The 14,406-nt window shown below is 33.1% G+C and overlaps 2 protein-coding genes across 2 annotated transcripts; one reads left to right on the forward strand and one right to left on the reverse strand.

Annotated features, from left to right (window-relative positions):
• Positions 1-207: 207 nt before the first annotated feature.
• Positions 208-4,625, reverse strand: LOC111010625 (serine carboxypeptidase-like 31). The gene is made up of 10 exons (XM_022284105.2): positions 4,264-4,625; positions 3,911-4,018; positions 3,513-3,608; positions 3,273-3,365; positions 3,072-3,154; positions 2,517-2,807; positions 2,046-2,176; positions 1,838-1,933; positions 1,624-1,729; positions 208-601 (listed from the first exon to the last, which is right to left on the reverse strand). Exons 1-10 carry the CDS (start codon positions 4,622-4,624, stop codon positions 455-457), a joined length of 1,512 nt encoding a protein of 503 aa, XP_022139797.2. The 5' UTR covers position 4,625; the 3' UTR covers positions 208-454.
• Positions 4,626-12,332: 7,707 nt separating this feature from the next.
• LOC111010626 (alpha/beta-Hydrolases superfamily protein) lies at positions 12,333-13,817 on the forward strand. Its single transcript, XM_022284106.2, has one exon. The coding sequence runs from the start codon at positions 12,509-12,511 to the stop codon at positions 13,478-13,480; it is 972 nt and encodes a 323-aa protein (XP_022139798.2). The 5' UTR covers positions 12,333-12,508; the 3' UTR covers positions 13,481-13,817.
• Positions 13,818-14,406: the final 589 nt, after the last annotated feature.

A 14,406-nucleotide genomic window follows, 5' to 3' on the forward strand; every position in this document is an offset into this window, starting at 1 on the left:
ACAACATGTGAGGGTGGGAGATTGAACTTCCAACCTCTTTGAGATATATGTCAATTACTGTTGTTCGCTTTGAACAGATACCCATTTGAGTTACTGTTAGTAACCAGTTTTTCCTATTATACCACTGTAAACTAAATTTAATCATTTTTCTTGTTTTAGCTTATATAGGATAAGAATATAAATTTTTTTCTTAAAAGAAAACACAAATTTCTCATCCCATAATTGGGAAGTAAACATTACACTATTTCAACATATTAAAATTGCTCCGATCCTTTGGGATACATATAGAGAGCTGGATTATAATAGGTTGGGCAGCTTAATAATATACCAAAATTCTTGTGGTTAAAGCTGATGATCAGAAGCATTATATTATTTATTGAACTCTAATAGTAATATGTAGTAGGTAATAGGTGTGGCATTAGACGTATTAAAGCAAGGCAGTGATGAGTGGGCATCATTTTGCAGATGGTGGGGATTCTCCATTCAGAAACGAAGCGAAGAACGCCAATGAACTGCTTGGTTTGAAGCATGGCACTGCGTGGCCAGCTCCTCTAAATGTTGCAAACGTTAGACCTTCATATTCCTGGTACCACCCACTCACCTGCACCCATTCCAATTTAGAGTGATCAGTTTAGAATGACTTTTTGTAAAAATACGACGGGTGGAGTTCTAAAAGTTTTCGTATAAAGGGGCAAAATCGTATGTTCTAATTAAGTTTTTGTTCATATAACTGACTAAGGTCTGAATACTACATGAAGAGCATAAGTCAGATGAGATAAATCAGCTCGGTCTCATCTCGGTTGTCAACAATGTAGAGAAGGTAGAATGGGCAGGTTAGAATTAATTCCCATTTATATCTACTTCTATTGATGTGGGGAGGTCTGCTAGATTGAAAGTATTTGGTCAGGGGGAGTCAAACTTTTTTTACTGGGGCGATGAGGATTCTTATTTTCTCCGTTCAAATTTCATCGACCAATCTTTCCCTAATTCACAAGAGGTTTTTAAAATGAAAATACACGGCAGGATCTTAATTTTGGCCGACTAGTCATTAAGTGGATATGTTGTTCGGTCTACCGGAGATAGGTATGAAAGCCAGGAAGTAAGAGGCAAATACTTTTTAGTATAAATTTTTTATCCAACACAAACTTGTTAGAAGGGGAATTGCTCATTCTTCAACTTCACCTCAGTCCATAAGCAAATTTGAAAAAGGAATTAGTTAAATAATTCTCTTTGGATTTTCTAGTGTTTTTAGAGTCTTTCAAATCATAAACATGATCCTCTGACAAAATAAAATAAAAAGGCTAAATTACCAACCATTTAGAAGTTGTGTGTAATTAGTTCTTGAATTTTAAAAGGTATTTAATATATCAAGATTTATAAAGTTCAATCTCAAAATCAATTAGCTATAAGATAGGTCATTGAACTTTCAATTTTGTATCTAACAGATCTGTGAGTTTTTTTAGAAGGTCTAAATAAACACAAAAATGAATGTTTATATAAATGATAAGACACATAATTGAATGTTTAGGAAGTTATATTAGTCAAAAAAAAATTGCAATTTAACTTGCCCTAATTCTAGTTTAACCTAATTAATTAGAGGATCTCGAAAGTGTAATTAGTTACCTGTTTCTCGTGGTACCAAGGCCTCCATGCCTTGGTAATGGGGAGACTGAGGGAGCTGAGACTGTATCTAGTGGACAACACAGGAACTCTTCCATCCGTATCTCCACTGTCCCAATAAACAAAATATATTGCGTATTTCAATCTCACTAATTAATGTTCTAAGAAATATAATATTGTTCCTATTTTTTTTTTCTTTTTGGGTTAATTAATTTACCTGTAAATCCATACCCTAAGCCCAGCTGCAATGAGCTTCTCGTATATGGGAATAATGGAAGGCTTTGAATCTGACCAGTTCTCGAATATTGTGTTGCTGTGTTTCACAATTAAAAAGCAGTTATGTATTAATCTTAATGAAACCTCAACAAAATAATTGGTATGAATTTAATTATATGGTGTTTTTTTTTTCTTTTTCAATTACGTACTTGCAAATGCTCCAGTTCTTCAGCTGGTGCCCATCACTCACATGGAGGGCTTCTTGCACATCTGGTCTGTTGTAAAATGTTTTTGCGTAATCATCGAGGCACGGATCATATCCGCCCATCATTCTCGGCATCTAATCATTACGTCATATCATAAGATATTATCCATTTTGAACATACCAAAATTATATATATATATTCACTGTATAAATCATCACTTAGTTTTTATTTTAAATTATAAAATTTGGTCCCTGTGAATTTTTAGGATTGTGTTCAAGTAGCCTACTTATACTATAAATTTTTGTTAAGGTCTCTTATTTTTTCAATATGTGATTTTTAATATGCTCTCTCAATCTAGCTCGAGTGTTTGTTTGAACTTATTAGGCCCTTATACAATATCAATATTGACAGACTCTCGAGATATTCACTATTTTCTAAAACTTTGAGAAGGGAAATTTGGGTAAAGTAGAGTACCATAGTAGTGGAGCGTTTGATGGTGAGGGTTTGCATAGAGCTGCCATCAGCGGATGCGGAATTGGCAATACAAAGGGAGGTATAAAGGCTGTAGATGTCAATTTCTTTGTATTGGCTCAGCAACTCATCCACAGCTTCGCTACAATTGTTGTTGCTCCAAGTGTCATTGCTGTTGAAATCGCAGCTTTCTCTTATTATTTTGTGGGTTTCATCAGATATTACTGCGTGGCTCCAAGCATAATCCACCATCCCTCTCCAGTCATCACCATCAGAAGTTTCAGGATTCCCCAACTGTGAGATTATTCAACATTCACACAAATAATCACAAAAACCCTTTTCAAATAAACCAAATTAAGACTAAAAAAGTTCACATGATCAAAATTTTTACTGGTGTTTGTTTTCAATAAGGCCAATATTTGGAACTTGGACCCATCAATTATTTCGATTAATCGTTTCTTCAGATATACAATCGTGCCCGAGATTTTCATCTCGACTTCTAAGCTAAGTGATAAAAAAAAAAAAGAGAATAATTTGTCTTCTATACATTGAACTTACCAAAACACCATGCAGATTGATGTGAAAGGAAGAATCTTTATTCCTATCATGGATGAGCTCAGCCAGCTCAGGAACATATTTGCCTGCTTTCAGGACATGATGTGATTAAAAACAAAAAACAAAAAAAGGCACTAAATCAACTGATTAAAAAAAACAAATAAAAAAAGAAAAAAAAAACAGAAGGATGGTGGAACTCGAAACCTGCATAGCTTTCTCCTGCGATGTAAAAAGTGTGGTTTTTATACGATGGAAACTTGAGGAACCACTTTTGCAAAAAGTTATAGGCATCGTTTGCTGTCCAAGAAACACCACATAAAATGGCTCTTATCCAAATAATAATAAAGAAATTGTTTTCAACAAATCTCCACGTATATTATACGTACTATTTTTTTATATGCCCAATAAAAAGAGAAAACTGTTTATAATATATTATATTATTACCTGTAAATTCGTCCCCCAGATTGTCGTAATCGCTAGTTGTATTTGAGTATGAAAAGCCGACACCAATAGGAGATTCCAAGAATAACATATTGGCCTCTGCATCATTAAAGTGCACAAATTGCATTATATTATACATATAAACAGATAATTAGGATAAGAAGAGGACTGATATCAAATGGAAAATGTCTTATATAAATCTGGTAGATAATTGGACCAATGTAGAATAAGTAAATCTACAAAATATTGCATTCTTATATATATTATTGGTGTCTTAGTGCCCTATATGTGGCAAAATATGCTCTTAAGGGGCATGATTTATTATTATTATTATTTAAATATGATGCTTTAATTTGTTGGAGTGGGAGAGGACTTATCATGCTCCTTATATATATATATACCTTTATTCCAAGAATAGTCATTTAATTTAAGTCCATTTGCATCATTGTCCACTATGAAAGGACCAATCTCTTGTGTTGCTCCATAGCCCACAGAGGAGCACCCAGGACCTGAAACCCAACCAAAAAAAAAAAAAAAAATGGAAAAAAAGAATTTCTTGTCACCTCACCACAGAACATTGAAATGGAGCATTCATTAGATTTTGTATATAAATACCTAATCAGTAGGCAAATAAATCAGGTCAAAAAGTTCTGGTCATGGGAATATGTGAATATATATCATTATTATATAAAACATTTTAAAGCCTTTAATTAATATTCCTCTTGTAAGCATAGAATAAAAATTTCATTTTTACCTCCATTAAGCCAGAGAACCAAGGGTTTTTGGTGAGGGTGAGATTGAGCCTCATAAAACCAGTAAAACAATGCTCTTCCGTGGGAGTCATTGACGGTGACATAGCCGGCGAAATGGCGGAATCCGACGAGGGGCTGGCCGGGCAAGTTAGTGACGAGGTGTTCTTCTTCGCGGCGGCGGAGAATGGTTGTTTCTGATCGCTGTGTAAACGCCATTGTCTTCTTCCGAATGCCAAGGCTGCAGGCTCCACAAGCAGAGCACAGAGCACAAAAAATGTGGCCTTTATTGCAAACTTCATATTGTTTTATAACTTGGAGACTAAGACTAAGAGTAGTGTGAAATTCCACCCCAGTGTGAGACATTGGAAACGCCCCACTACTCTATTTATACACTAAATTTCTCTCTCTGGTATTAAATTTTAATTAATTTTTATCATTTTGTGAAATGTGGAAATATTATAGAGAGAGAGAGAGATGTTCCACGTGGCAAAATTTGTTTATTTGAATGGTAGGTGTGGGTGTGGCAGAGGTGTGGAATAATATTTGATAACCCACTACTGTTCATTTGGAAGATCTAATCTTTTATCTAATAATGGTTGTTCTCTCTTTCCCAGTTTACATTTCTGTAGAATAATAAAAGGATATAGTTTGATTGATTGATTGATTTGAGTTATCCTCTTAATTGCATAACTGGTTAAAACTAAAGATAAAATTCAATCAATTTTAGGTCATATTTGATAATAGTTTGGTTTTTTGTTTTTTGATTTTAGAAAATTGTTTGATATGTTCTTCATCATTTCTCTAAAATGTATTTAAATTTTTAACCAAATTTGGAAAAAAATGTGTTTTGTATTTTAAAAATTCTTTTAAAAAATAGAATATGAATAAATAAATGAAAATGTATGAATGAAAGTAGTATTTATAAAATTAATTTACAAAATATGAAAATAAAAACAAAATAGTTATAATCACTATTTAACTCGAGATATAAATAAACTCTAAATCACTCACGTCATTCACATGAATGCAATTCTTAATTGTTTTTTCTTTTTCTGTTACTTTTCCTTTGTGGGTTGTTGGAAGGACATAATTGGGGTTTATAATTTGGAAGTAATATGTCTGAATAATCACACTTAACAGGTATTTAACATGCATAGTAGTAACATTTTAATTTAGTGGAATTTAACTATTCGGATGTCAACACGGGTTAACTAGTCTTCTTTTTTTACTATTACAAGTTTTGTGGAGCTTGCGTAAGCAATGACTTTGAATGAAGACATTTAGAAGAGCGCATGAAACTGGTCTTCGTCCGTTATAGGTCGAGGTCGATTCCTTGATCCTTTGGAAGCTTCTTATCGTGATGAACATGTGACAAATGAGCTCAAAGACCATTAGAGATGAGGTCTTGTTGGTGTTGGCTTTCTCTTCACCTCATGCGCTTGTAATTCTACTACCCATCACCCCATCAACTAGCGTGTCATGTTCAAAGAAACAAAAATTTGCAAATATGGTTAGAAAACCATCCACCATGGATTATTGATGCTCTCGCCAAAGATGCAATTTTCATTTCATTTATTTAGTTATGCTTTTTCTATTTGTACTAAAAATGACTAGTTACAACATATATATCAAATCGAAAATTCAAATTCTCACTTCTATATATTGAACTCAAAAACAAAAATGGGATTGTTAACTTATGACCCATTTGACAATCTTGTTTCTGGAGCCCTCCCTTCTAACACAGTAAAACAAAACTATATATGTTTGATAATTATGTTTATTTTTTTTATACACATACATATTTAGTAACAAATTTTGTTTCTCTTTCTCTAAAATTTTAAATAAAATAAAAATAAGATACTTAATTTTTACAAAGTTCCTAGAGATTATGTTAGAATGGATTATGTTTCAAAAAAATGAAAAACGAAAAAAAGAAAGAAAGAAACGGAAAGGTTTGTGTATAAGATTGCTTTTTGGGCTCCATTTGAAAAGCATACAACATGGAAGTGAGTCAACTTTTAGTGCAGAAGCGTGTGATAATATTACAGTATTAAAAAGCACTCTGCACACAAGCCACTAACGATTCCTCTGAGCAAAAAGAGAGCGAAAATCTTCAATCATTACTAAAAAAAATAATAACAAAAAACCAAAAGAAAGGGGACGACAATTGCAACATATTTACAAAACACTGTTCATCTGGAGTCTATGACCATTTCAAAAGCCAGAAGCTGCGGTATATAATCCCACCCCATTCTTCACCACAGAGCTAGACACACACGTGGCATTTCATGGTTGGTGGAATTGGCAAATACTATATATTGAGAGGGCAAAAAAAAGAAAGTGGTTCTGAGAAACCCGAGATCCTTCATCATCATCACAAAGTTGAAAGATGGAGTTTTGTGGCGAACCTTCGTGGGTTATGACTCTTGAATTTGGATCTGATGATAAACCACAAAATATGGTGACAAGTAAAAAGAGAAAACAAAAAAAACGCCCAAAGTTGGTAATTACTTTATTGATATAGTGACTAGGATTCAACTCATTTATCTTTAGTTGAATAATGAGATGGAATTCATTTCTTTATTCATACTTTATGAAAAACACCCAAACTCCATGTTTCGATCTCTACTTCCCTTTTTTTATCCTATAATAGCCATTACCATTCGGTGGATTTCGACATTTATCCATTATTTTCCTTCTTAATTGGGTATCCATAATTTTATTTTCATCTTTTTCTTTTAATGCGAATAACGTGTTTGATTTTCGTTTCTCTGTTGTATTGTCCACTTAAGTCTAGAGGAAGGGGACTATAAATTTATATACTAATTGGAAAAAATAACACGCAAGAACAAATATGTGCAGAAACGTAGTAGGATTTAACTCACCATCCATTTTCATTATATTTTTCCAATTTTGTGACAGCAAATCTGGACGTATTTTGCCTCTTGCTGCTTCATCATTCGAAATTATTAAAGATCTTGATTAACATGTATATTATTAGATGGTTACGAAGAAATTAATATGAATTAGATGTGGATATATATATATGTTGAGTTAGAGTTGTAGTATTAGGCAAGAACCGAGAGGGCGTTAATGGGCGACACCAATGCTTCAATTTGAGTGGTTGTCTGACCGTTGTCTAAACGCCTTTCTATGCAACCAGTAGCTTTAACCCCAAAAGAAAAGAGAGAGAGAGAGAGAGTTAATTGACCTAATGTTAGCTATCCATTTCCTCTTCTTATAAAAATGCTCCTAAATGGGTGTTTCCATTTCCGTTATTTGTGTTAAATTACCGGTTTAAAACTTTCAATCTTGTGTTTAATCGTTCCAATCATTAATCGTATCAAGTTAACATTTGCGTTTCTAAATAAGTGAGTGAACGTAATTGTCAAATTGATGGAGTTCTCAAAAGAAATTTATTAGACTCGAAATTAAAGTATGTAAGGTTAAATGGTCATAAACATCGAATCTAGATGGATGCTACCAAATTTGTAATTTAAGTTGTTTTTTGAATAAATATACGTTGTATATATAAACTATGAAATACTGACAAACAGATTACAACATAACTGGCTACAAACAATACAATTCTAACAACTTGATGAATACCAAAACTTGATAAATGCAGTTGAGGCACGCTTCGATAGCACTAATTTGAATACAATTATTCACTATGTACAAGTTGCTAGTAGATTACAGCGATTTTCTCAGCAGTATCCAACGACTACTCGAATCTAACAGAACCCTTAGATTCTTGCTCTTAACACAAACAACAACAACAATTTAAAAGAAGAGATAATTCTTGTGAGAGGAAGAGAATACCCAATTGTGGTATACTTGGATATCTCAAAATGAAGAAATACACAACTATATATAGTTGTTCAAACAAGTAACCTCTTATTCAAAATTAAACACACATGTAGTATTTTTATATATATTCCAGATATAACTTTAACTCATGTATTAAAGACAAAGGTATAAATTTGTAATTTTAACAAAATAACGAAATAACTTAAAACTTAATAAAATAAATAAACAAAATAACTATAATAATAGATAAGAATAATATTTATTACGTATATGTGACCGATTTGTTGAAAATATTCGAGCCTATCCTAAAAGAAGCGGAGGGAGAGAGTAAAAAGATTGGAAAAGAGAAGTCACTGAAATTTTGTTGACTAAAAGTCATGTCAAGACCAGACGGCCACGCCACTGCCAGCAATAGCATATGGAAATTGGAAAATGGATGCGACTCTAAGAGCACCAAATTTTGCCAATCGTACGGTGGTTTTGTTTTACCCTTTGCCCTACTAATTCATCAAATCATGTATAATATCTTATCTGGATCATTTGCCTTTTGAAAATTCTTGTATAAATAAAAAAACTTTTACTTATCTTTTTTGTGTTGTTTTTCTTTTTGCTTCCTCGTGTTCTCTAAATTAAAAAGAGATGTGTTGAGAAGAAGATGGGTGTGTGTGTGTGTGACACTTGGGCAACGTGCGAAAAGAGAGGGCTGTTTTGCACTTTGGTGGCCTAAGCCTAACTGTCTCAAATTTTTAATAAAAGCGTTTTGAACCACTCACTCACTCACGATACTTTTTCTGTGGAGCATTTTCACCTTCGATTTTTTTTTTCCTTGTGACATTTTGAGTACATAATTGATGCTTCGTGTTGGGACACAACTCATTTTTATTCAAAAAGATAGGACTATCAAGTATCAATCATGTCACTTCCCAACCTTTTAATCTGTCTTCCACCCAATTTTATTGGGTTCAAATTACTGTTTTTGTCCGTAACTTATTTAATTTTTGTCCCTACTTTTAAATGTTCAAGTTTAGTCTTTTTACTTTCAATTTTAATAATTATAGTATAAAATTTGAAAAAGAATATTCACATTGTATCATGTTTTTAGTGAATTTTTTTTTTTTAACCAAGTTAGATGGAAATTAATCTCAAAAAACAATTTTACTAAAGTATATAGACTAAATTTAGATATTTAAAATATGTGACAGAAAATATCTGATTTGTTGAGAAATCTGTGATTAGCCAAAACCAAAGGGGTTGTTTCGATTGTCCACGGAGAGAAGAAGAACGATTCTCTAATTTTCTTGCTTGGATTCGGGATGTAGTTTCAACTATATATTTTCTTTATTTTAGTTTAATTTGAGGCTTCTTTTCACACACAAAAAAAAGTAAAAGTATATTGAGCAAAAAGTTCCAAGTACAGTATAAAAGCTTTGTTCTAATTTTATTATTTATTTATTACTTCTTATCTGAAATAAATTAAGTTATATTAAAAAAAATAGCTAATGATGATTATATACAAATCTAAGTTTAAAAAATGGAAAAGAAAATGTAAAATACATGAAAATAGTATAGTACTATTGTTATTGTCTGTTTTCTAAAAGTTCTCTTGTCGAACAAGTTTTAAAACATTACATTGAAGAGTGTTTTTCTAAAGAATATAACATTACAAATAATTTAATTATATTATTCAAATGTAACATATGAATCATTTGTTTTTATTTTTATTTTTTTCCGGAGAGGATGTTGAATTAGTTGGTGGAAGGAGGTGAGAAAGCATTCCTTCTAACATTAACTTTCAACAAAATCAAACTGCTACGTCACATTATTAATTGTCCACTACACAATTATTCAAGTTTAAATATTTTTGTTGACCACAAAAGGTTATTGATTAACGACCTATTTAATTGAAAATGTTCTATTAAAGGTTCCAATTCTCACTCTCACATCTTGCTAGTGATCCAATTACCTAAAAAATATCAATCCAAACAATCAATCAGGATAAGTCAAAGTAGCTGTTAGGTAAGGTTCACTCCTAATTGATCAGGCGAAACTCCAGCCCAACATCAATGAACAAATGTCTTCAACGTAAAAATCTACTCTCTATTAGATATGGAATGTCAGAAATGACGAGACAACGCTTCCTGAATCTCCTTATATTATGCGAGATCATTCCTTACAATGGTACACAATTCTAAGCAATCCTTATTGAGCTTAGCTAACAGAACTAATTATTAACTTAAGATTCGTAGTATACCTAGTTGAGCGCCACACTGGTACAATGTTCTATTTTCAAGTCATCACCTCAACTAACAAATCACCCACCTCGAATCTGAAGTCCATCGGTCACCTCTTCTAGAACATCAACGTAACTCATTGAAAGAAAAACCATTATTCTATATAATCCATAACCATCTCCATTAACCTAAATGAGAAGACCTTTTTCCCTCTTTACAATATCGAGAGCATATTGTATTTATATATACCCATCCAAATCTAACTCTTTATTGAAAAAGTTACGTTCATGTGCTTTTCTGCACATGGCAGTATGGCCATCTACCCTCTTCCAATTGTACTAATAATTTACATCCATTCATTACACCTCATCTAGTAAACTTTAGCTGAATTGACTTAAGCCAGTCTAATTAATAAAGTCTTATTAGTTTAAAAAGTCTATTGAATTTAAGCCATCTCTTTTATAGAGTGCTAGGTCTCATTTGTTAAAAAAAGAAAGGACTAAATTAAAGATAGATTATTTTAATATCACTCTAATAAAAGAAAATATATAAATATATATATATATTTTACACCGAAGCTTAATATTGATTCTACTTCTTCAAGTTACCACTTGGCATTGAAATTTATCATTAACAAAATTATGATGTCTTGAATTACATATTTGGGTATTTTCTTTTAGTGTTGCTTTTTATTAAACTTACTCCAAAAATATAATATCTATAAAACTATTTCTAAGAATAATGGTTGAAAAATAGTTGGTTGTCTCTTAAAGAGACGATCAAATAATATGACACCATTCGTCTAAAATTTAAATTGTGGTTGTCTATTTTTTGAAGATTGTGGTCATTTCTTGAAGAAGAGATAACGAGACAACCATCTGAATACACATGCAAGTAGGTTGTATCTGGAAGAGAGGACAAACTTGCATGGACGCCAGGTAAGTTTTTAAAATAGAAATAAAAAAAAAACTATAAATATTTAAAGTTGCACACTCGAGTTCAAATCATCCATCACAAGCTTCTTCTTCTTTTTTTTTAACTAACTTTTTACTTATGTTAATAAAGAAACTATTAATATTTAAAGTTGCACGCTCGGATTGAAGTCATCCTTCAAGCTTCTTTTTTTTTTTTTTAATTAACATTTTACTTATCATTATTATTAAAACTCAAAAAATTGTTTATGACAGAGTTCCAACTCAGGTCGATAAGATTAAAAATTAGGCGCCCACCCGCTGCGCCAAAAAATAAATTTATCATAAATGTGCTGTTTATTATATAAAACAGTATAATAGTTTTTTCTTTTTTAAAATAATATTGTCGTCATCTCAAACCATAAATCGGCAAATCGTGAATGTCTTTTCATTCAATGCTGGTTCGATAACGTTTTGTTTCTTGTTTCTCATTTCTTTTTCCTAGACATAAGTGTTTGGTAATTGTTCTTAGAGAAATAGTTAACAAACATAATTTTATTTTTCTAGTACAACATGTGAGGTCAAAAACCAAACTTACAATATCTCAATTGAAGATATATATCAAAATTGCGAATTGTTCGTCAATTCTATTTTTATTTATTAAATAAGAGGAAATGAAAAATAGGAAACCTTCCCGTTATGGAATAGGCCCTGAACAAATCCACATCTTGCCATTCCAAATAAAAAATGATTCAATTATCCATCTATTCACATAAGAGACCTTGGGCTTTTGGGCTTTCAACTTTTAGAGAAGAAATTGAAGAAATGAGTAATGACATATACACTTTCCTTATAGATTGAAGGGAATCCATATACCCTACCTTTATTAGACCAAAAAAAAAAAAAGAAAAATTCATAACTTTAGTTATGCTCTTGAAAAAAAAATATAAGAATTAAAATGCTATTTAAGAAAAGGAAAAGAAACTGAAAATTTAGATATGTATAGAATAGAATATAAATCTTAGATATTTATTAGAAAATATCATATTACGTTAACATACCATACCAACTGATATTTAATTGGACAAGTATTTCCAAAAAAAAAAAAAAAAACTGATATTTGACGAGTCGTCTGGTCACAGAAATCGAATCCCATTACTGTACTGTCTGTACACGGCACCTTGAAAGTTGAAGGAGAGAGAGATCCTGAAAACGGAGTGCGGTTAAATCCGTTTTCCGTCCAACTCCGACTTCGATCATTAAATAATCGGCGATCGAAATCCCTAAATTCAGAAATGAATGAAGAACAAGAAGAAGAAGAAAATCGCAAACCCTTTCTCAATTACTGGGGAAACACCCCCGAGGAAGAATATTTCGCATCCCAACGAATCAAAGCCTCGAAATCCTTCTACACTTCCCCTCGCGGCCTCAAGCTCTTCACTCGTTCATGGCTTCCCCTCCCTCCCGCCCCTCCCCGAGCCCTGATCTTCATGGTCCATGGCTACGGCAACAACATCAGCTGGACTTTCCAAGCAACCTCCATCTTCCTCGCCCAATCCGGCTTCGCTTGCTTCGCCCTTGACCTCGAAGGCCATGGCGCATCCCAAGGCCTCAAGGCTTTCGTCCCCAATGTTGACTCTGTAGTCCACGACTGCCTCTGCTTCTTCAATTTTGTCAAACAGGACCCCCAATTTCAGGGCCTGCCCTCGTTCCTCTACGGCGAGTCCATGGGCGGCGCGATTTGCCTCTTGATTCATTTCGCCGATCCTCTAGGGTTTGACGGCGCTGTACTCGTCGCGCCCATGTGCAGAATCTCCGATAACGTGAAACCGCGTTGGCCGATTCCTCAATTTCTGACGGCGGTTGCGAAATTTTTGCCCACTCTGGCGATCGTCCCGACGGCGGATCTTCTGGACAAATCGGTGAAGGTGGAGGAGAAGAAAATCGTGGCGGAGATGAATCCGATGAGGTATAGGGGAAAACCCAGATTGGGAACCGTGTTGGAGCTTCTTAGAGTGACGGAGCATTTGAGCCAGAGACTGAGCGATGTGAGGCTTCCATTCATCGTCCTCCATGGAAATGCGGATGTTGTTACGGACCCGAGTGTGAGTAAGGCTCTGTATGAAGAGGCGAAGAGCGAGGACAAGACGATCAAAATTTACGAGGGCATGATGCATTCTATGTTGTTTGGGGAGACTGATGAGAATGTGGAAACTGTTCGAAATGACATTCTTGCTTGGTTTAATGGAAGATGCAGGAGAAAGTGAAGGAGATCGAATTGGAGAATGTATCCAAATTGTTTGGTTGTTTATTTAAGTTTTTTGGGTTGTGAATGAATATCCATGGCTCTTGTTCTGCTGGGAGTTTTGGGTTGGATTTGATTATTACATTATTCATGGAGAAGATGAAAGCTCTGATTGCTCATTGAACTTAAAGTTGTTGGCTTCTGATTCAGATGAAACCAGATTTTCTCTTCTATTGTACAATGGGTTCGATTGTCTAATATGCATTTTTCCATGGGTTTGTTCTGGAGAAAAAATTCCAACGATGTCAATATTACCGATATGATGATTTACACCTTAAATTACTTGGGGATTCTTAAAATATTCTCTCTGAGTTTGTATAATCAATTTTTGTTTTTTTTTACTTCAGCTCAACATTTCCATGCGAACGGGAGCATAGATGCATAACTTCGTTGTTTTCTTACAAATGTTTTAATTTTCTCCCTCCCTAATTTTCCTAGTTACGAAAAAGGACCCGCCTTAAACAATGAATTCTTGTTCATCTTTGATGCTCAAGACGAGCGGAAATTGAATAGAGAGAAAAAATTGTAACTCTGGCTCAAATTGAAAATTGAAAGTAGTGAAAATTGATCAACTTGCTATATTTAAGGGTAAAAAGATGATTTTACCGATAAGTTTTTGTTTAACTTGCAATAAAATTTTGCCAAGGTTCAGGCCCCTATACAACCATGAAGTTAAGTCTTTGAATTAAAAAAATAAAAGCATAAACCATGAAGTTAAGTCTTTGAATTAAAAAAATAAAAGCATAAGGGTAAGATTAAATTAGGAACCATTGAATTAAAAAAATAAAAGCACAAGGGTAAGATTAAATTACAACTTTGGTTCTTAGGATTAAAAAAAATTAACTTTTTTTCTTCTTAGATTAAGTTCCTATGATTTGGGCAGAGGTA

Source organism: Momordica charantia (genome assembly GCF_013281855.1).
Source record: "Momordica charantia cultivar OHB3-1 chromosome 3 unlocalized genomic scaffold, Mcharantia_2.0 BLBB01000003.1, whole genome shotgun sequence".
Lineage (NCBI taxonomy): Eukaryota > Viridiplantae > Streptophyta > Magnoliopsida > Cucurbitales > Cucurbitaceae > Momordica > Momordica charantia.